Genomic DNA, 22,731 nt, shown 5'->3' on the forward strand with positions numbered 1-22,731 from the left:
ATACTGTTGTAGTTGTCTGTCTTTGAATTATTTTAAGCATCCAGGCGTAAAGCTTATGGAATCTATGCTTACATTTTGTTTTGGCCAGCCTGTGCATTCAAATCTGGCTTTCTGCATAGGGATTGAATTTAGATTGAAGAAATAACTGGGAAGTGATGCCAAAGCTTATTATCATTCTGCTTGTTACCTCAGTGGAAACCAAATGCAGCCTGCTTCTACATAACTAATATTACTGAGTAGCTGTGGCAAAGGCCAGCATCCTCACCCAAGTCTGTAGCTGTGCTCATGCAAACTACAGTGCTTTTGCAATGCTTTATTGATTGTTTTTTATTTTTTATTTCAATTACATGCATGTTGGTCTTTTTACGAAACTTGGTTTGTTTGCTTAAGGATGTGTCTTTCTAACTACATAGTGAAACTAAGAGGTATTAGTATTCTTAAAGATCTTTGAGTATGAATATTACACCGAGCTGATGCATTTTTGGATGTTGCCTTAAGTGCATTTGTATGTGGTGTGGAAGCAGAAGTTTGTTGTGTGCAGAATGCAGCCGTGTCTGAGGGTCTGGGCTGCAGCACTGAATCCCCACGTCGTCCCATGGAAGCCCTGGCTCCTGCTCACAGCACTTACGAACACCAGTTTGAGGTGTTTGTGTGACTTACTTGTAGAAAACAAATTTCTATTCATGCAGAACACCGAAACATGGAAACATTCCTCTGAAAGAATAATCCCTTTTCATGTATCTGGAGGATGCTGCCTGCGGGGAAGGGAAGACCTCAGAGCACCAGGGTTTGATGTCAGAGGGAATCATTCGCATGTTTTGATCTTTGCATCAATATTTCTACCTAATTAGGAGTTTTCTACATTGAACAGCTGTTGAAATGGCTTCTCCCTTTACCATCCTTCCCCTGGAGAATAAGGAATTGCTGTACATCCTATCTGCTTGCCTGAAGTCCCTCTGTGCTGCTCTGGTGAAGAAGACTTGGATTATGAGAATGAAAATTACAGTCCTCACCTGTAATGTCATCTGCCAAGACACACTATCAAACTGAGCATTTATCAAACATTTAACTAAACAAATGTTAGCCAAAAAAGCTAACCCAAGCTGCTCTGTGACATTTTTATAGTATTTTCTAGAAAAGGCAAATTTGGGAAGTGACAGGACAAGGGGGAATGGCCTTACGCTGAAGGAGGGTAGTTTCAGATGGGATATGAGGAGTAAATTCTTCCCTGTGAGGGTGGGGAGGCCCTGGCACAGGTTGCCCAGAGAAGCTGTGGCTGCCCCATCCCTGGAAGTGTCCAAGGCCAGGTTGGACGGGGCTTGGAGCAACCTGGGCTAGTGGAAGGTGTCCCTGCCTATGGCAGGGGGGTGGAGCTGGATGATCTTTAAGGTCCATTCCAACCCAAACCATTCTGGAATTCTGTGAACGTGTCTCTCATTTCCATCAGTCACTCTGGCTTCAGGCAGTGGGGTTCTTTCTTTTGGATGCAGTATTTGAAATCAGTTTACCAGCCAGCTTACCAATCTGACTGAAACAGGCAAGCAGTGGAGTTTAGAGCGAGTTACATCCCATTTGCTCCTCCTGTATCTGAGCTTTTGGACTGTCTGGAAACAATTCAAGTTACAGATTCTGGAATTCATTGCTACTTCATGTTAAATTCCAAGAACTTAAAGAAGCTCCTCTCCCCTGCAAGCTCGTTTGTTTGGAAGCTGTTGTTTCAGCATTCCTGGCATGTAAAAGCAAACTTTGAATAAACTCCTGTTTCTGGATAGGTAAAACAAATGCCAGGCAGTGTTGCTTTCCAGGGGTGATATTAAAAGCAGTGGGGATGGAGAAAATGCTCAGGCAGAAGCAAAAATCTGCTCCAGAATTAGTGCTGGACTAGTGTATGAATGGTTAACTCTGCAGCCTGGATGATCTGAATCTCTTCCAGGTGACCGAGTGCAGCACTGTTTAGCTTCCTGCGTTTGTCCATGTGGAATTACAGGCTGGGGCTGCCTCGCCCTGGGTGTGCTTCCCGAGCCTGAGCAGCTGGGAATCGAAAGCCCTCAACTCCTTCTGCAGCACCCGTGCCTCGTGACTGTGTCAGGAAATACTGTATATCCGTGGGGACTGATTTTTTTTTTTTTAAAGCCTTTTGCGATGATTTCTAAGTAGTCTGGGAAATGATGGGTTGGCAGTTTAGGGTTGGCTCTTGATTTCCCTGTTTGCCTTTGGGGCAGGTGGTTTAGCACTTGTGACTTGACAAATCCTGCTGGGGAGGCTTGGGAGCGTGGCTGGGTGTTTGAGCTGGAGATACTGAAATGTTGGTACCTGTTTAGTTGCCTCACCTGAGGAAACTCATCTGTTTATCACAGAGAAGATCAGAAAAAATAATATGTGAGGTTAGGAGGAATTCTGTGTGTGTAGCATAATTGGAGTGTCTGTCACCTTTGTTTGGTCTCAAAAAGTTGATCTTGAATGGTCATTTTCCCTGTGAACCCCCAAGGGGAGTCTGCATGCTGAAAAGAGGAGGCTTAAATTCACTGTGATGGTGCCTTATGTGTCAGAAATCTCTAAAAGGTCCACAAATGAAATAATAATAATAATAATAATAATATTTTTTAAAAAGACTATTAATAATCTAAAGCAAAGCAGTACCTGTTGCTCCTGCTTGTAACAGGTTTAGCTGTGGATTGTGTCCATCCAGTTAATACTCAGTGCTGCAAAATTGATTTTCTTGAGATTATTCTATTCATATATTAGAAGAACTAGGAAGGAACTCTCTTGCATGCTCCCTCTCTGTATAGCAAGAGGTTTTCCTCTTCCATTGGACAAATTTTGGAGATTCCCTGATTTCTGAATGTATTTTTAACATACTTTGTCGTCTGAAGTGGTGAGTTGTGGAATGATTTGTCCTAGCTTTTCCCTGGGTTGAAAAGTAACTCTTGTATTGAGAAGGAAAAATGAAAGCTGTGTTCTGGTCCCTGCAGTATAACCCTATGTTGTGAACCGTGTTGCTGCTCAACAGCACTTTTTCCTTGACCCTAAGCAATTTATCCTTCCCTTAACTGCAGTTGTAGCAGTGTCCGTCCTTACTGCGCTGCCGTGTAACCTGTGGGATTCAGGGAACACTTCCTTTGCTTTGAGATATACACTGAAGTCTTTGGATCTGCATGCCTTTTTGCTCTTTTTCTTTTGCCTTTTTTAAAATAATATGAGATTGCAATTCTGGTTTGCTGTAACAGTGAGTAATCACCTTAGTTGCGCTATCTTTGAAATAATTTTCTCTCTTTTTCCACTCCATTTTCTTGTTCTCTTCCCACCCAGGCCTCCCCGTGGACCATCCCGAGCTCTCCTCCCTTGTGCTGAAGAGTCCCCTGGGCTTGACCCCGGCCTTTCAGGTGAACTTGAACGCAGCTGCCCAGGGCTCATCCCCTCTGCTGAGTCCTGTCCTCAGCGACGCTGGCGGGGCCAGGATAGAAGAGGATGATGAAATGAAACGGAAGGTGAGATCATGATGTAGCTGGGAAGTGATGGTGTCAGGTGAGGAGCTGTGCTTGCTGGGCACTGAATGCTGATGGTGTTTTATTTTGTGGTGGAACAGATGGGTTTGATGACTGTTAAAAACTCCGCTGCTGAAGGTTTGGTCGGATGTCTCTCACAGTTGTGGCAGGAGTCCCCACTGCCCTCCTGGCATCTTCTTGTATCTTCTTGGCATCGCCACTGGGACCCTCTCCCTCTCTTTTAGCAGGGAACTGTGCTCAAAATCCACCTTTTGTACCCCAGAATGGAAATGAGTTCAGGTTGGACATTAGGGAAAGGTTCTTCACCAAGAGGGTGGTTGGTCCCTGGAGCAGGTTGCCCAGGGAGGTAGTCACGGCACCAAGCCTGCCTGAAATCAAGGAGCATCTGGACGATGCTCTTAGTCATATGGTTTATTTTCAGGTGGATCCTCAAGGAGCAGGGATTTGGATACAATGTTCCTTAGGGAGCCTTGTTTGTTAATGTGTAAGGTGTGTCCTTCCTAGGTTCCTTCCTTCCCATGCAGTCTTGTCATGGTCTCATTGGTCCATCTCACCGTATGTTGGTCCTTCAGGCTGTGCTTCCTGATCATAACAGGACCTTTAGAGGCATCCTGAGATGTGCCTCTTGAGCTGTGAAGGACCTGAGCTCAGCCTCAGCTGTCACAACAAGCAGTGAATTCTCTCACACCCAGTCTGCCATGGCTTGGTCAGCAGGGCTGGCTGTGTTGTTGAAGCTCTCCTCTCCATGGCTGACCCTTTTGTCCGGAAAGAGGTGGACAGTGCTCTGCCTTTGTGGAAGTTTGAGGCTTACTTTGTGGAAAGAAGGAGGCAAAAGTGCTCCTGACTTTTGCAGGTTCAGTGAGTCTCAAAGCAGGAACAACTTTGAGTCTTCAGGACATGCTTATGTCTAGGTACTGCTCTGTGCATGGGCTGCTTTCCTCTGCCCACCTGTAAGCACTGGTTGCTTTAACTGAGGACTTCCCCACATGATGTGGGGTTTTCCTCACCCCCATGTAGAGCTCAGGATTTGCTGTGTTTCCTCCAGTAGGATAGAGAAGTCTGCCTAACAGTAAAGTTCCATGACCATTTTGCTGGAAGCCTGTTTGCTCCCCTTGCCTTGCTGGCTAGCAGGGAGGTTTGTTGACTCTTTTGTACTTGAGAAGAATCCAGGACCTTCCATTACAGTGCAAGGAAGGCTCCACTGTCCAGACAGTTCTATATGGAGTCGGTGGCCACACTGGGATCTACAGTTTTCTGTGCAGCCTCAAAGAAGAAACCACCTTGTGTGCTCTTTGCTCCTGCTCTTCTCTTCTGCTTGCCCCATCCAGCGTCCTGGTTGTCCTACCTCTGTCAGGAGCAGGATCCTCAGGGAAGAAGGTCACGGGTCCCTACTCTATGGTGTCTTCACCATATCCTTGGGCACTTCCAGGCACTCCTTTCCTGGAGACCCCAGATAACTGACTCAGATTGTGTGATGCTGTTGAGAAACGCCTGTGGTGTGGACGTGGTGTGAATAAGTGTTTGCCAGAGAGAGGAAGGTTTAACCCGTAACTGGGAGCTGAACTGGAGAAAACTCACCCAGCTGGCAGCTTCCCTGTCTCATTCAGACTTTTTGAGGTGGAGTTTACAGCTTTGGCAGATTGCTCTACCTTTACTTTCCGTAGTTATTTCAAGTATACTTCCTCTCATTTATCCTTGTAGCCTGGAAATAATGAGCAGTGAATGCGTTAGCTGCCTTAAGGGCTGAACCCAACCCTTTCTGCCTCTTTTTGCAAAGTCTGGTGTTTTGGCAGCTGGTGTTCTCATTCAGGCTGAAACTAATTTATAAAAGTGAGACTCCTAGAAGGGAACTTTTTTTATTCTATTGATCTTAAGCTTGATTAACTCCTGAGCCTTCCAAGGCTTCCTTGTCCATTCAGAGACATTTTAAGTGAAACAGACCCAGGTGGAAACAAATTGTTTAAATTGAACTAAGCTAAATTCCACAGGAGTTTTAGAGCTTTATTGTACAAGAAAAATGTAATCTTAAAAGATCTCTCTGAATAGAGCTCTAATTTGAAGGTGATGCTGCTGTAATTCCACCTGGTTAATCAGGCTGTGTTCTGCAGACTCCCCAGCTCTTGCAATGTGTGCTCTCTGCTCTGTGCTGCCATGATGCTGCTGTACTGAAACATTGAGAAAGATGAGGTTTTTTTTCTTACATTTTAAATCACTGTGGTTTTCTTTCATCTTACTGGTAGATTTCTTCGCATTCCTTTTCTAATAGAGGTTGACTGTAACAACCCACTTGAAAAGGACATGGAAACTGAGCTTTTTTTGGGAGTTCCCCCCACCTAGAGTTATTTTTAACACTGCTGAAGCCTGGTCTTTGAAGTGAAAAGTTAAACATTTTTGTGTGCATGGAATTATTATTTATTATTTATTTATTTGTTTATTTCCAGACTTGTTAGTTCTGTGACATTGTCATCTGGGTACAAGGCAGGCAGGAAAGGCTTTCTTAGTCTCGTAATCCTTTTATTTTGGCCTTTATAAGTTCACAGTAGAGCTCTTCACTCCCCACAAGCTTTTAACTCCCCACTCCTTGCTGCATGTGGTGAGTCCTTGAAGGTTTTCAGGTTGGATTGTGTGTACATGGTGTGGTGAAACACCAGTTTTTCCAAGTGGGGGTATTTGCCTTGATGCCTGCTATGGTTGTAGAAACATTTTCTTTGGACTCTGGAAGGAGACTGCCTTCTCAGAGAGTTTTTGGGTTCGTTTTTTTGAGGCATGAGCTGATTTTCTTTCCTCTTGCAGTGCCTGACCAGTACTGAAGGTGTTTGGCAGGGCCCCTGTGCACTGTGACAGCCTCTCCACTTCTCGGTGCTTCTGGTGCAGGTTCTGCCCAGCAGCTGCTGCCAGCACTCAGCACAGGGGAGGCACTTAGGACTGGTGCAAGACAGAAAAAAAGCAAATTAAGGGCACTAAATTTCAGCAGGGAGCAATTGGGAAAGAGCAGGAGCTTCTGAGAGTAAATGATGATGCATTGGGAGGAGGGAGAAAGGAAGAGAAGAAGCCTGGGAAAAGAAAAGCATCTTCTGTGCCCCAAGTTTGCACAAAGTTAGCTGGAGAATGAAGTGAAAACCTGTAGAAATGCTCAAAGGTGATGAAAAAGGTGATCCATGCAGGCTATGAGAAGTACCAGGTTATGGCCATGGCGTGTTTTTAGTTTTTAAAAAAGTTCCCCCTTGTTTCCTGTCACTACCTGCCCATGTAAAAAGTCATGCTTCCACATTTCATATGCCTTTGTGCTCTGTAAGTGTGTAAGCACTTCTTCTGCAAGGAAGTGCTATAGGATCCTGTACAGAGTCCAGGAGGAGGTGTACACAGAGCTGTGTTACACAGAAACATACCTGCTACTCTCCTGTCATGTACGAAACTGCTGAAGCTGGTAAGTGAAATGAAAAAGCCGTGTCATCTTGAGCTCCAGGGAGGCCGTAAAAACGATGTTTTTTCTTTTGAGAAGAGGCTGTTTGAGAAGGATGCCCACTGAGCTTCAACAGCATATGACACCACAGTCAGGTAAATAGCCCAAGAACAAAAAAACAATACCTGAAGCCAAGATTAGGTAGGACTTTGCCTGACACTGTGTACCTGAGACAGGTAGGTTAAAGTTGAGAGAATGGCTATGGAACGAGTAGAAGTACATTGAAGTATGTCCTCTGGTTCCTCCAGGGTGGGGGCTGATGTGTGGGACTACAGTAACTAGCATAAAATAACCTGAAAAGAGGCTAGACATTGTCTCAAAATGAATTATTTGGGGACACATACATCCAGGAATTCTGTGTGGTTAAGGTTGACCCAATAGAGGGGTTACCAGGAGAACATCTCCTCCATGAGCAACATTGAGCTGGAGGATTAGGAAGCTCAGTAGCTGTTCTGACAGCACTGGAGGCATCTGAAAGCAACTCTAAAAAGAGAATTTTTAATTAACTAGGTACATACAAGGAAACAGAAGAAATAATTTTCAAAGCTGTGTTGCTCTCAGTAGGGGCAGACATGGGGGAGACCAAATTTTGACATAACTCAGTGGGTTTGCTGTGACTGATTTTGACCAGGCATAGGTTTGGCACAAAACTGTGCCACAGCATGGTGAGCTAAGGAGCCAAAACAGTATCTTAGCTTGAAATGGGATTAGACCCTTAATATTATGTGATTTTTAGTAATATATGTTTTCAGGTTAACTCTGATTTTGGGTTGTTGCAGCTGCAGAACTGCAGTATTACCATTTCATTCCTTTATGCTTCCATGTCCATTCTGTCTTCTCTGTAAATAGCAGCCCTGGAGCAACCATACAGTCAACAACTGCTGCCCTTTGATTTTGCTGTTTTCTTAGCTAATTAATAGGATCTTCAAAGGACTTGAGTAAAAGCCGCAAGTGGAAATAGAATAGTTTTGGAAAAGGACTGTGTTGCAAATCTGCTGTGCTGTGTTTGGTTAGAGAAGTGTTTAAAACCTAGGAACCTTGGAATAACTGTTTCCATATTTTTGTAAAGTGCTCCCTTGATTTGAAATGGAAGTTCATATAATGGAAATGTTCAAAGCTGGGTTGGATGGGGCTTGGAGCAACTGGTCTAGTGGAAGGTGTCCCTGCCCATGGCAGGGGGTGGAATGAAATGGGTTTTAAGGTCCCTTCCAACCCAAACCACCTTGTGATTCTCTGACAGTTGACATAAAACCTTAATTTTTAATAATCTCGAAATATTAAAAAAATACTGTAAAGTCATTGTTTGGGAATGTGATACTGAATACAGAGGTGCCCTGTTAGTAATGGGCTGCTCCATTTGCACACAGCAAGAGGGATGTAAGGTTTGAGCTCAAGCTCAGTAGTAACTAGAGCATGTGTATTTTACTGTCTGTTGATGGCTGTGTATCCTTCCAGCGCTACCCCTCCGACAAGGCCTACTTCATAGCAAAGGAGATTCTTGCCACAGAACGGACCTATTTAAAGGACCTGGAAGTTATCACAATGGTAAGGGGGTTTGACTTTCTTTAATTATTTTTTTTTTTTTTGCTTTTCTTAGCACATTCGTGCCCAATTGTTAGTTTGGAAAAACTTGGAGTTTCTTCCTAACATGTAGCATAGTTCAATAGCCAAGTAGCTGTCCCCTTTCTTGTTCCATAGCTCCTCCTGTGGGAGAGTGGATACCTTCTCTGGACTTTTGTCTTTAGCTCCAGCAGCTCCGTCCTGTGCCATCCTGATAACTTAGACAAACTTTTGCTCTGAAAGCTGTGAACGGAGACAGCCTAAAAGTGTTTTGCATTCAGTTTTGGTGATAGCTGCCAGCTCTGCTTGTAACCTGACCATCAGTTCAGTGGTTTTCCTTGGGAAGTTTTTGTCCTTGTCCCTCTGGATCTGAGAGCAGATGGCAGTTGCAAAGGGCATCAAGGACCTATATGGGGGTTTGAGGAGGTTTGTCTTGTTTTCTTGTTTCTTTTTCTTCCACTTCCTTTTACCCAGACTAGACAAGTGAGTCCTGGCTTGGAGGACAGCGTGAGTTTCCAGCTTTGTTTCTGAAAGAGCTTTTTGTTCGTGAACATCATGTTTGAGCACTGCCACTGTTGCATTTCTATAAGCTGTTGTTTTAATTTCATCAAAGAAAAGCTCGAGTCCCTTAATGCCATGCATCTTCAGTTGAGGTGTTCTCTGCATCTTCAGCGAGCACCATCTCACTCCAATTCCTCCTACAGGCTTCCCAGCACTTCTAAAAGATGGGGGAACACCTGCCACCTCAGAGGATTTTTGTAATATCCCCATCCCTGCCAGAAAGCGGGGAACCGAAAGCGATAAAGTGCAGAGTGTGACCTGCAACGAGATGTCTCCAGCTGCTGAGTAACTTGCACAGGGCTCCAAGGTGTATGGGAGCAGTTGTGTCTGCATGGAAGTGACAGCAGTGGTGTGACAGCAGCTGGGGCAGCCACTGGGGGTAACTGACCGTCACTCAGCTGTCACCAACCATCCCATCATTGCATTCAGAAACACGCTCATGCCCAGAGCCAGCCATAAATGTCTCATCTTCCTAATGTTTGGCAAGGAAAAAAAAATCCCATCTTTTCATTTTTCACAAATTACGTCTTCCCTAAATATTTCTCCTTCCTTCCTGCTGTTTCCCTGTGCATACTGTCTCCTCCCCCATCGCTGCAGGAGCAGGAATTTCTGTTCTAACGACGAACTCCCGAAATAGAGAAATTGATGGGAATTTCTGATTTTCTGGCAGTGGTTCCGCAGTGCGGTCATCAAGGAGAATGCCATGCCAGAGGGCCTGATGACACTGCTCTTCTCCAACATAGACCCCATCTATGAGTTCCATCGAGGCTTTCTGAAAGAGATTGAACAAAGGCTCTCACTCTGGTAAGCGAACAGGGGGACCTTTTTCTACATCCTCATGTGAAAACCGGACTTAAACGCTCTTTGACCCGGTATTTCTGCATCAATACAATCAAGGAGAAGTACTTACTAAATTATAGTTATAAAAAAAGTACTAAATGCATTGTGCAAAGCCCATTTTTCAAGCTCTGCCTTGTGTATAATATCCTGTAGTCATGTGAATTGTGCATCAGACCAAGGGTTTTGTAAAAGAAAAGACCCTTAAGATTGTCAAGTCCAATCGTTAATATAACCTGGTAGTGTCTCTCAAGCCTTAGAAAAGAGAAGGAACACAAGGTCAAAAAGATAGTCTGTGGTTTTTTTCCACACCTTCCAGTTAATGAAACTCCAGCTGAAAATCTAGGAAACATTTTTTGTAATTAAGATGAGAGTTCAGTTCTTGCAGCACCGTTTATTTCACAGAGCGTGTTTTTAGTCTCTTAACCTTTGCATTACTTTCTCCTGACTTGACATATTATATATTATCATACAATTACCATTCAAAAGGAGTATGAACAAAAATAAATTCAGGTGTGATCACGTTATGACATCTGTTCAGAGGTCTGAGAGGTTGAACTCCCGAACAGACTTTCACACAAACTCATTTCCAGTCCTCTCTCGGTTTTCTAAGCATAGCTTTGTGTTTGTTATTTCATACAGCTTCCATATTTAACATACCAATCTGAACAGTGAAATGGGAACCTCAGGTGGCTAAAGATTATGTCTTTGAATTACAGAGGTAGATGGAGGGAAGAAATATAAATTTCTTGATCCCCCATTTACGTTGCCTTCTTGTTTCCTCCTTGTGCGTGTTCCAGGGAAGGCAGAACCAATGCTCACGTGAAAGGAGATTACCAGCGCATCGGAGATGTCATGCTCAGGAATATGCGCATCCTAAAGGTAAATACAGCGTTCAAGAAATGAAATTTCGGGATTATTGAGTCTTTGTTTTGTCAAGGATCACAGAATCACAGGACGGTTTAGTTCGGAATGGACCTTAAAGCTCATCCAGTCCCACCCCCTGCCATGGGCAGGGACACCTTCCACCAGCCCAGGTTGCTCCAAGCTCTGTCCAACCCTGGCCTTGGACACTTTCAGGGATGGGGCAGCCACAGCTTCTCTGGGCAACCTATGCCAGGGCCTCCCCACCCTCACAGGAAGAAATTCTTCCCTAAATCCAATCTAACCCTGCTCTATTTCCGTCAGCATTGAAGTAACTTGCAAACAATTATTGTTGATAGCAATTTAAAAAGAAAACAAAATAATTGCATGAAGGCTTTGTATCACTGGTTTTTATTTGGCCACTTACATTTACCTTGAGAAAAGGTGTTTCTCTGTTGCTTATTCAGCAGAAAAGGAAGAAAAATTGTTTCTTTAGCTCCCCTGTTGAGACCCCGGTTCATGAGGTTATTTAATTCAAAAGTAGATGTATTTTTTAAAGACAGAGCTTCTGAAATGAAGTCACCTTTATTCGGTGCAGAGTGCCTCTGTGGAACAGTTACACTTGTGCTGTAGTAGTGGAGTAATTATTCCATTAAAACCAGTGGCTTGAATGGGAGTGCAGGAGTGTGGGACTGCTATTTCGACTACCAGCATTTGGTATTCCCAGCAGGCACAGGCACAGTGCCATACAGACCTATTTTGATCCTGACTGGGAGCTGTCTGCCACTTTCTTGAATAATGGAAGACTGTTTTCCTTTGATCTGAGTAATTCTTTGTCCGATTCCTCAGGAGTTCACCAGTTACCTGCAGAAGCACGACGAGGTCCTGACTGAACTGGAGAAAGCAACCAAGCGCCTCAAGAAGCTGGAGATGGTTTATAAGGAGTTTGAGCTGCAGAAGGTTTGCTACCTGCCCCTCAACACCTTTCTGCTCAAACCCATCCAGAGGCTGATGCACTACAAGCTGATTCTGGGTAGGCTGTGCAAGCACTACACGGCGGAGCACCGGGACTTCGCCGACTGCCGGAGTGAGTGAGCCCCCAGCTGTGTGCCTGCTGGCAGACACCCCTTCCACGGGCATCCAAAATTTTGCCTGTGCCCTGGGGAGACAGGAATTGTAGAACCATAGAATCGTGGAATGGTTTGGGTTGGAAGGGACATTAAAGCTCATCTCATTGCACTCTGGTGCCATGGGTGGGGGCACCTTCCGCTGGCCGGGGGTGCTCAGAGCGCCCTGTCCAACCTGGCCTTGAACACTTGTGTTCAATTATGTCCACAAATTCAGTGTAAACGCTTTTTGTCTGGCATTCCAGGAAGTGGTTTTCTCATGATAATCTTAAGGGACCCCAAGGCTTCAACCAAAGCTGAAAATTAGTCCTTTTCTTGTTTCCCTTTTTAGCAGGGGGAAAAAAGCAGGTTTTTAGGAACTTCGTCATTTAGAAGTAAAAATGTGACAAAAAAATGCTTGTTTTGTAGTATCAAAAACGTACATATTAAATTCCATTCGTGACAAAGTAATCTTTGGCAGAAATAGTTGGCTTTAATTTTTTACTTTACTTTTGGCTACATGGTAAATACTTTTTTATATGAGCAATATCTGAGATACACAGTGAACTCCAGAAGCATAGGAAGTGCTATGAAGTTGCTTGTTGGTCTCTACTTACCCGCTGGGTAGCTCTAAAATACACTTTAAGAAGCTGGCAGTTGGACTGGGTGATCACTGCAGACCCCTTCCAACTAAACTATTCTGTTCCAAAGCTGGCTATGGATTTCAGATATGAATTTCAGATTCAGTTTTCCAGGGGTGGGTGAAATGGGTGGCCTGGGTTTCTCTGCTCTGCTCCGACCCCCTCGGTGCTGTTTTCCGTGCAGACGCGCTGAAGGAAGTCACAGAGATGACATCGCAGCTGCAGAACAGCCTTATCCGCCTGGAAAACTTCCAGAAGCTGACAGAGCTGCAGCATGACCTGATTGGGATAGACAATCTCACAGCACCTGGCAGGGTAGGTGCCTCTGCTTCGTTTTTAGGGCCTTTATTGGTTTTATTGCCAAGGAAGTGCCTTTGAACCATGGATTTGCCATTGCTGCCCCTCTGGTTTATGGGATGAGTGTAAGGTCTTTGTGTAACTGTCTCATAGTGAATCCCATGGATGATGGGACCATCACAGTGGTGATGTCCTGAGGAATAGATCAAAAATGCTTCTGCTGAGACTCTGGCTGCAGTTCTGTGTTTCCAGTACAGACACTGGTTACACTGGGTGCTCTCTGTTGCAGTGGGAACTGGTGTGTCACGCTGGATAGGAAATCCACTCCCAGTTCTGCTGGTGCAGCCTGTGGGAACGTAGGGATGGTTGAGCCATGGCAGTGGGCTGAACTGGTGTCTCTGTTTTACAGGAATTCGTGTAGCTCCTGCCTGGTTTTTTGTTTCTTTGTTTTTGATAGATGTATTGGGCATAAGTACAGGAGCATCGCATGTGTTTGGGGATGCTATGGCAGTCACTGCGATGGGATGTAAGTGTGATAGGTGAACTGCTGGTGTCCAACAGGAATTCTGCTTCTTTCCTTTCTCTTCCTTCACTGATTTAAATGCTGGTTGCAGCAAGGAGCTGATTCATGCCACAAAAAAGGAGAAAAAGTGTCATCTGGCCTTTAACAAATCTGTTAGTGATCATTGCTGGGCACCAATCAACATCTGTGTACTCTGGGATGAAAATAAAATTCTCTTTAGTTGGGAAAGATCAAGCTTTGTCTAACTTTCTCTTTTCTGCTGCAGGAGTTTATTCGGGAAGGTTGCTTGTACAAGCTCACTAAGAAGGGCTTACAGCAGCGGATGTTCTTCCTGGTGGGTGTTGCTTCTGGCTTTCATAAACCCAAAGTCTTCAACATAAAGTTGTTGGGAAAGTGTGTTTTCATGTGCTTGTGTCAAAAAGCAGCACTTGAGACTGAAAGCTCACTCTGAGAGATGTTTAGAGAGCCTGACTGTGGCACTGCTGTCTGGTCAACTTGGTTCCTTAATGGCACAGAGTTTTAACAGAATTTTAAAATTTAATTGCCTCTCTTGTAAATAAACAAGAGTGGTTTTAAGGAAAGTCAGCCAAACTGACCGAGAAATAGCATTTTTCATGCATCTACAGTGGACTTTAAACAACAGATTTTTAAGGTGATGTCAAAAAATCCTTGTCCCTGCCTGCTGCTTTCAGAACACTGATTGTCCTCTTCTTGCCTTTCCAGTTCTCAGATATGTTACTGTACACAAGCAAAGGGGTCACAGGGACAAATCAGTTCAAAATCCACGGACACCTCTCTCTGCATGGCATGTTGGTAAGTGGTTCCAAGTTGCATCACAGGGTTAAGGAAATGGCTTTGCCTAGGGTAGGTTGAGGAATTTCTTCAGGGCACAAGGACCAAAGCCACAAACTGCTCCCAGGTAGGTCTCAAGAGCAATTGGACCTTCAGATGTGTCAAACAGAGCCTTGTCTGCAGGTGATGAGCCTGTTCCTTCCACATTAGCAAAACAGCTGGAGCACACCCTCTTGTCAGTTCGTTTTCACACTGCTCTGAGAGGCTGATCTGCAAATAGGGATTTATTTATCCTGGTGTTTTGCCCCCCTGCACACACCTAGGCATATAACCAACCCTCCTGCCTCCCCATCCCCTGTTCTCATGGGATTGTTCTTTCTGTCTTTGGTTTGCAGCTGATAGTGCTCGACCCTCCGGTAAGTAATGAGTCAGATCTACTCTGACCACTTTCCCTGCCCTACTGGATGTGGTGTTGTGCTCCTGCAGTAGAACCACACAATAGATTTTAATGTAGAGCCAAAGTAAACTTGGGAGTAGGTGGTTTTCCTCAAAAAGTAGCTGTTCTGCACTTCCTGCAACCGGGTTTGACTCCACTCCCAGCCAGCAAAGGAGGACAGCTTTAGTGTTTATTGGTTACTGAGCAGTGAGGAGAAAAATCTTTTCTTTTTCTGCAGGTGGAGGAGAGTGAGAATGAATGGGCCGTCCCACACTGCTTCACCATCTATTCTGCACAGAAAACCATAGTGGTGGCAGCCAGGTAACCCTGGTTTTCCTCAATTGCCTGTGGCTTTGAGGGATTCCTTCTCCAGAAAGTTACTGCTTGACTGATGCACTGCTAGGGGATTGTTTCCTGCACCCTCTGGACTTCAAAATAAGCCCAGGACTCTCCACAACTCCTTTTTTCAGTGCTGAGTTTTGAGAAGGAGTAGTTTATCCTGGGCTGATCCCCACAGCCTGGGTAACAGATGAGGAGGGGATTCTGCCCCTCTGCCCTGCTCAGGGGAGACCCCCTCTACAGTTCCAGCTCTGGGGTCCCCAGCACAGCAAGGACATGGAGCTGCTGGAGCGAGTCCAGAGGAGGCACCAAGATGATCAGAGGGATGGAGCAGCTCTGCCATGAGGAAAGGCTGAGAGAATTGGGATTGTTCAGCCTGGAGAAGGCTTTGGGGTGACCTAATTGCAGCCTTTGAGTACATGAAGGGGGCCTACAAGGAGGATGGAGAGAGACTCTTTACAAGAGCCTGGAGTGACAGGACAAGGGGGAATGGCTTCCCACTGACAGAGGGCGGGGTTAGATTGGACATAGGAGTGGTGAGGCCCTGGCACAGGTTGCCCAGAGAAGCTGTGGCTGCCCCGTCCCCAAAAGTATCCAAGGCCAGGTTGGACGGGGCTTGAGCAACCTGGGATAATGGAAGGTGTCCCTGCCCATGGCAGGGGGCAGAATGAGATGAGCTTTAAGGTCCCTTCCAACCCAAACCATTCTGTGATTCCATCTCACCCAAAATACAAACAGCAGCAATAACATTGCCATTGTGTTGGTTTACTTGTGAGTTGCCAGTGTCATCCTTCAAACCACTGCAGGAGGCAAAATGAAATCCAACCATACACATATTTTAGAGACCCAAAAGAATTAAACTCCAGAACATGCAAATTCCTGTAAGGAGGGGAGAGTTCTTGCACGATCTGATGGAGGAAGCTGGAAAGGGAGAGGAAAAATTAAAGGCTGACTTGGAGATTAAAACAATCCCTTTTCAGTCTAACTTATCCTTGGGCAGTGAGTTTGGTGCCTTTTTGTTGCTTTCTATCTGAATTGTACTTAGGGTATCTCCTATACCTGGTGTCTCAGGATCAGCTTTAGGAGGTTTTGTCCTTCTGCAGGTCTGCTGAAAAGGCAGATGGAGTTGGGAATGCTAAGGATGCAGGGTGGGAGCACTAAATCTCAACCTTAGATCACAGGGATTTTTACTGCTTGATGACCTGTTCTTGAAAAATAACCACTACAGAATCTTCAGAGATCAGGTGTGTAGTGGCACAGGAACCAATACTTTTGGTATGCAGATGTGGTTTTTTTTAGTTCCAGCCTAACAACTGAAAGTGTCCTTTTTTTTTTAAAGATCAACCATTTCTCAGCAGCTGCAAATCATAAGGTGCTTGAAAGATTCTTAAATTTGGAAAAATAAAGATAATTTTTACATTGCCTTAACTTTGAAATAGCTCAAAGTTTACCTGTCAGAAATAAAAATTGCTGCTGGGCTTAGACCACGTGTGAAATTTTCAGTCTAAATAAAAAGCTCTCGGAAAAAAAGAGATGGTTACCAAAAAAAAAAAGAAATGTGGCTTTGTCTAAAGGCAAACCTTCTGCTGTTGCATATCCATGGATACACTGAGGAGAGACACACTGAGGAGCTGTGAATGTCTCATCCTGTAATGGAACCTGTGAGGGGTGAAGGAAGCCTCCTCTTCCCGCACCCTGGGTTTTAGTCAGATGTCAGATCCCTTTAGAAGATGGGATGTCTTTCAGGTTGCCTTTTATCCTTCAAAAAAAATAATTGCTCATACTCCTCCATCTTCAAAATGTTTGATTCCTCTTCTGAGCCCAGAAGCTCCAGAGGGGACATTCTGCACCCCACTAGCTGTCTGTTCATTCTCTTTGCTGTAAAGTCCAAGTGTTTAATGGTTATTTTAGTCTTATTTCAAGGCTTGAGTGTAGAGGTGAAGGCTGTGTGAGGTCAGTTTCCTCTCTGGAAAGCTCCTGCTTTGGAGGAATTCTGATTTTGTTTTGATTTATCTAATGGAAAGGGACTGCCCCTTGTTTTGGGCGGTGACCTGTGCCTCCCTTCAGCACACGGGCACTGAGTCACAGCTCTGGGCTGGTGGATCCCCATCCCCACTGCTTCTCTTGCAGTACCCGCCTGGAGATGGGGAAGTGGATGGAAGACCTAAACGTGGCAATTGAAATGGCCAAGAAATCTACTGAGAAATCCGAGATGCTTCTGGAAAACTCTGTGTGCAACCGCTCCAACAGTAAGTGATGTTTCCTGCCTCCTTGAAAAGCAGCAGTTGTCCTGTGCTTTTCACCTTTCCTGTTGCAGATTTGATGACATAAATTAAGTATTTTTATAATTCATACAGTAATGGAGAGTTAATGGGGTTTTGGTTTTAATCAAGAGAAATATGCTTGCCTTCCTAGACTGGTGTTCAAAGTAGCTTTAAATGCAGCAGAGATCCTCCCATTGCAGAATTGTTTTATAAGGTCCTTATTCATCTCTTGCATAGATTTTTCTCAATTTAACTATATAGTGATTTTTTTCTGTCCAAACAGTGGTGTCTTTGGAGGTCAGCTTTTATAGCCCAATATTCCTGTGCCTGTCTGGTGGTGTTATGGCTGTGCTGAAACTTGGAGTATCCCTTCTTGGAGCACTCTGTGCTGTTCCTCCCGACTCAAGAGGAAGTGTGGTCATTTCTGTTTGTTTAACACAGCACTGAGTCAAACCATTCTGTGATTTTATTCTAGTGGAAGGTGTCCCTGCCCATGGCAGGGGGTTGGAAAGAGCTGAGATTTAAGGTCCCTTCCAACTCAAACCATCCTGTGATCCTATGAATCAGCTGCCCCAGGCAGAGCTGAGTAGCAAAAGTCAGACTGATCTGCTCAGAGTGTGTGCACGGGAACTGTGTAACCGGTTCAACTTGACATATTTAAAACTGGACCATGGCAAGAGAAAACAGCCTTTCTCAGGAATCCCAGCTTCTCTTGCTCTTTGTACTGCACAGTTTTCTTAAACCACTGCCCAATTCTCCTCCCCCAGGATCCTCTGATGAGGTCTCTCTAGAACAGGAGTCTGAAGATGACATACACTCCTCTCGTAGCTCCTTGGACAGGCAGAGTCACCACCGTGCCAACACAACCATGCACGTGTGCTGGTACCGCAACACCAGCGTCTCCATGACTGACCACAGTGTGGCCGTCGAGGTACCGCGGGGGCAGCGCTCGCCTCACTCTGTCCCTCCTGCCTCGGCCTCCATCTCCCGTTCCTCCTCAGCAGCGTTTCTGTATCCAGGGAGAGCACGGGCCATCAGATGCCGCCGCATGCTTGTCCCCTCTGTGCATGTCTGTGTGTCCCCACTCACGCTCCGCTCTCCGCGCGGCAGGGCTTTGCTTCGGCGATGGCACCAAAGCAGGGAAAGTTGAAAGGAAACCCAGGATATCCTAGGACTGAGTTGTTCCTTTGGGTTTCATCCTCCTTGCTGGAGGACTGACCATCCCCCCTGCACTGGGCACTGGTGAGGCACCTTGACTCCTGGGCTCCTCGACTCCTGGGCCCCTCATGACAAGAAAGACATTGACGGGCTGGACCGTGTCCAGAGAAGGGCAGTGGAGCTGGGGAAGAGTCTGGAGCACAGGTGTGATGAGAAGCAGTTCAGGGAGCTGGGCAGGCTCAGCCTGGAGAAAAGGAGGCCCTGGGGGAACCTTCTCACTCTCTACAATCCCCTGACAGGAGGATGGAGCCATGGGAAGTCAGGCTCTGCTCCCAGGGAATAAGAGACAGGACAAGAAAAAACAGCCTCAAGTTGTGCCAGGGGAGGTTTAGATTGGATATTAGGGAAAATTTCTTCACTGAAACAGTGGTTAAGCATGGGAACAGGCTGCCGAAGCAGTGGTGGAGTCACCATCCCTGGAGATGTTCAAAAAATGTGTGGATGTGGCACTTCACTCGATGGTTTAGTGGGATTTGGTCAAAGGTTGGACTTGACGATCTTGGAGGTCTTTTCCAACCCTAATGGTTCTGTGATTCTGTGAGTTACCTGTCCATGATATTTCCCTTTAGAGATTGACTCTGCTGTACTGAGCTCTGGTTAGCTGCTGTACTGCACCCAGAATTAAGAAGAGGGAGTTCAGTTCAGTGGGAATACACCTTCTCTGCCCTTCCCTTGCTGGCAGGACTGAACAGCCAAGTGCTTTTTCATGGCAGCATCATGTTATGCTGAGCAGAGTTGTTTATTATGTCCCTGCTGAGGTGTTCAAGAGCAGGCTGGATGGAGCTCTGAGCAGCTTGGTTTAGTGGAAGGTGTTCCTGCCCATGGCAGAGGGGTGGAACAAGATGAGTTTTAAGGTCCCTTCCAACCCAAACCATCCTGGGATCCTCTGATTCTGTGACCTGCTGGTACCTCGGATCTTGCCATTTGGTGCAGCACTGGTGGCACGTTTGGGTACTGAATCCTGAGTCCTGCAGATTTCAAGACAGATCAGTTCAGCACTCCTTACACTGCTTGCCACACCTCTATGGTTTCACTTCAGGCAGAAGTTTGGCAGGTAGGACACCTTCCTGGAGGCTGGCATGCTTGGAAGACTTCCAGAAGTGGGAAGGACCCTAAATGTTGTGGAGAGGAAAAGGAGGTCACTAACCAGACAAAGCAATGGGGCAGCGTGCTGTGGCACTGCTGTCTGTCCCTGCCTGCCTGCCCTGCCCCGCCCCTGAGGAACTGGTTTATTAGAAGGAGTTAAAAGTTTGGCCACTGGAGCTCCTGGGTTTTCCTGATACAGAGTGTGTGTGGGTCTGCTGAATAAGAGAAATGCTATACATGTGACCTGGTCTTGGGGTCCAGAAGTTGGGCACTGGAACTGGTTTGTGTTGTGACTTCTGTTGGAGAGGACAGGCCTGCCTTTCCCTGCTGACACCTTTGGGAAAGGCACCATCTCACAGTTCTGTGCCTGGATAACAACCCCACCCTGCTAGAGGTTCTGGGATTGACCGTGTGAGTTCTTGCACTCCCTCTTGCTTTGATCTGTTCCATGTTCTAACACCATCATTTTTTTCACAAGCCTTTTTCCTTTAACAGTCGCATTTCTTGCATCACTTCTCTCACCCTAATGTTCTGTTTTTCTATTTCTCTCCCCCTTTCTCTGCTCAGTTTTCTGCTCTCTTGCTGTTTCTCCAGAGCTTCCTCCTCGCTATTTGCTGGGCCAGGCCCAACGGCCCAACACAATCACCCATGTTTGTTGGTACCGGAACCAGAGCCTATCCCTGTCTGATTACCTGTGCATGATCCAGGTAAAGATCCCTCTCACATTCTGCACTGGTGGGGAGGAGCCATGGGATGCCCAGAAAAATGTCCTGACTCCTAACTGCTCACTTGCTGGCGTGAGGATGCTCGTCCTCAGCGGCAGAGTTGTACTATCCCCGTGTAGAGACAGGATTTCCTTCTGTTTATGCCTCACAAAACGGTTCTCTGTGTGAATCTGCTCTGTATCCTGTCTGTTTCTCAGATCACAAAATCCCTGCGCTGCCATTCCGTGGCGTAGGTTTCCTCATCCCCCTGACTGACGCCAAGGCAGTGGTGTTCCCCTCCCTGCAGCCCCTTCCACGCTGGCTTGGCTTTGCGTAGCTGCCACATGTCACTTGTCCCCAGCTCTACCCTCTCTGTTTCCTCTCCTGCTTTGTTTCCCTTCTCACACAGAGTGTTCCAGGGGGGTTTTCTGCACGTAAGAAAGGGTGGCTGAAGGGATGGACGCTGGTGGCTGTCACCATACCTGGGAGGCCTTTTACACTGGGGAGCAGGTGCAGGAGCAGTTGATGCAAGGGCTGTTTACCTGCAGCAGGATGGCAACCTGTGGTCTCACAGCAGTTTTCTTTTCCTTCTACACTAGAACCAGCTCTCTGGGTATTTGCTGAGGAAGTTCAAGAACAGCAATGGCTGGCAGAAACTGTGGGTTGTCTTCACCAACTTCTGTTTGTTTTTCTACAAAACGCACCAGGTGAGCAGGGGTAGGTGAGGGAATGGTGTTCAGGGTGTCGGGGGCACCTGGAGGTCCTTGCCTTTCAGCTCCAGGGGCAGCTCACTGCTCTTTGAAGCAGAGTAACAAGTGGAAGGGGAGGTAGTTCATAATAAAGCCGGTCTCTGAAAGGCTGTGGGCCCTCCTTGTGGAATTTAATCAGGATTTCCAGTTCTGGTGGTACTGACCTTCTGCGGGTCTCCTCATGCAGTGACTAAAGGAGGTGGTGGTCCTGGCAGCCTCTGGGAAGTATTGGCCCACTTCTCTCCCTGCTGGGCTTCAGCTCAGCTCAACAGGCTCCAGGGATTTTCCTGCCCCTGGTGCATTCAGCACCTGCTCGATAACAAACCGTGCTGCAGCTCAACCTTTTCATCTTATTAACCCAATAAACTGTGTTTATTAACCCAACAGCTGGGTTATTCTGGCTTCTCGCCTTCAGGGCACATTTCATTTGGGAGCGTTATTTTACCTTTTGTGTCAGATCTGTGCTTGGAGTTCCACTGAAAGGGTGCAGAGAGGGAAGAGGGAGCCCAAGCAGTAGCGAGGGGCAGGGGAACAGAAGCAAATAACTCTATAAAAACAGTGGAAGGAGCTGGGGGAAGGTTTCATTATAAGCTGTCGGTGGCCTTGCAAGAGAGGCAGGCTGCTCCTCTTCCTGTTATGTCCTAAACTAAAGTGCACAACCCTTACCTGTGCTCACAAGCGTGCCTGCGTGTTGGGCTGAGCGCTGTGGCAGGGGGGCCTTGCACTGAGGGCTGGGCTCTTGGGCTCTTCCAGGACGATTATCCCTTGGCCAGCCTCCCACTGCTCGGCTACACGGTCAGCTCCCCCGTGGAGGCGGACGGGATCCAGAAGGATTATGTCTTCAAGCTTCAGTTCAAGTCCCACGTGTATTTCTTCCGGGCTGAGAGCAAATACACCTTTGAGAGGTAATTTTCTGTTTCCTCTGTCCTGGTGTATAACCTGCTGTTAACTCAGTGGTTGGTCATCCCGAGACCTCTCTTTCCTCCTGAGTGACCTTCCAGCACATTCTCAGGAATAACATTCCCTTTCTCTTCCCACCGATGATATTTGGAGATCCCTTCTCTGCCAGAACCCTCCTAGGGGTGAGCTGAGGGTGCACCCAGACCTGTGAGCTGCACTTTGTGCCAGGAGTCTGAGGCTTCCTTGGAGGCAGGGAGGCACGTGGGAGGAAGGGCTGTGGGGTGCTCAGCCCCACCATCTCTTTGGGAGTCAGATTTCCAGGTTCTGGAAAGATACTTTTTTTTCTCTTCAATCTCTGGAAACGGGATTTATAACAAGGCTGAGAACAAGTAGTCCAGGCCTGCCTTTCACTTGGCTGCTTTCTCTGTAATTACATTTTTTAATTATTATTATTATTCTGTATAATTACAATTAATTGCTCTTAAGAGCTTCCACACAGGGTCCAAATTGTGTGTCAAATGCATCACATACAAAACTCTGCTGTTACATTAACTGTTGAAAACCCTTGCACTGGGTCCTGCCCTGCAGGGTCGTATTGGTTGCTTTGGAATGTGGGTGTCACATACGTCCCCCTTCCTTGGGAGAGTGTCAGACACTTGTGAGTGGCTTAGGTATCAGTTACCTGAGCTGTAAGTTGTGCTCTTTAATCCACTGGGTTCATGCAGTAATTTCAAGGGAAAAATGTCTCGTTCACAATGGGTTTGTCTGCTTTTTTTCACTGTTGCTTTGCTTTCTTCCACACGAGTAAGGCTGTTACGTAATTCCTAATTTATTGTACGAAAAGCAGCAATTATTGTCAGCTTGTTGTCTTTGATAAACACTGAG

At 46.1% G+C, this 22,731-nt stretch overlaps 1 protein-coding gene across 6 annotated transcripts in view; it reads left to right on the top strand.

Moving 5' to 3' along the window:
- The window catches only part of FARP2 (FERM, ARH/RhoGEF and pleckstrin domain protein 2), a 75,819-nt gene that overhangs the window by 51,152 nt on the left and 1,936 nt on the right, over positions 1–22,731 (top strand). For 3 of the 6 annotated variants that reach the window (XM_017826258.1, XM_017826259.1, XM_017826257.1), the window contains exons 14-26: positions 3,310–3,488; positions 8,425–8,514; positions 9,761–9,894; positions 10,728–10,809; positions 11,641–11,878; positions 12,723–12,853; positions 13,624–13,692; positions 14,082–14,171; positions 14,825–14,907; positions 17,056–17,174; positions 17,957–18,120; positions 20,797–20,904; positions 21,700–21,851. In XM_017826258.1, coding sequence (XP_017681747.1) covers positions 3,310–3,488; positions 8,425–8,514; positions 9,761–9,894; positions 10,728–10,809; positions 11,641–11,878; positions 12,723–12,853; positions 13,624–13,692; positions 14,082–14,171; positions 14,825–14,907; positions 17,056–17,174; positions 17,957–18,120; positions 20,797–20,904; positions 21,700–21,851 — 1,639 coding nt within the window. Of the gene's footprint in view, positions 1–3,309; positions 3,489–8,424; positions 8,515–9,760; positions 9,895–10,727; positions 10,810–11,640; positions 11,879–12,722; positions 12,854–13,623; positions 13,693–14,081; positions 14,172–14,824; positions 14,908–17,055; positions 17,175–17,956; positions 18,121–20,060; positions 20,201–20,796; positions 20,905–21,699; positions 21,852–22,731 lie in introns of those variants that run through there. The other 3 variants (XR_001876646.1, XM_017826260.1, XM_017826261.1) reach the window with 3 other exon arrangements.

Source organism: Lepidothrix coronata, unplaced genomic scaffold (genome assembly GCF_001604755.1).
Source record: "Lepidothrix coronata isolate B3197 unplaced genomic scaffold, Lepidothrix_coronata-1.0 Scaffold125, whole genome shotgun sequence".
Lineage (NCBI taxonomy): Eukaryota > Metazoa > Chordata > Aves > Passeriformes > Pipridae > Lepidothrix > Lepidothrix coronata.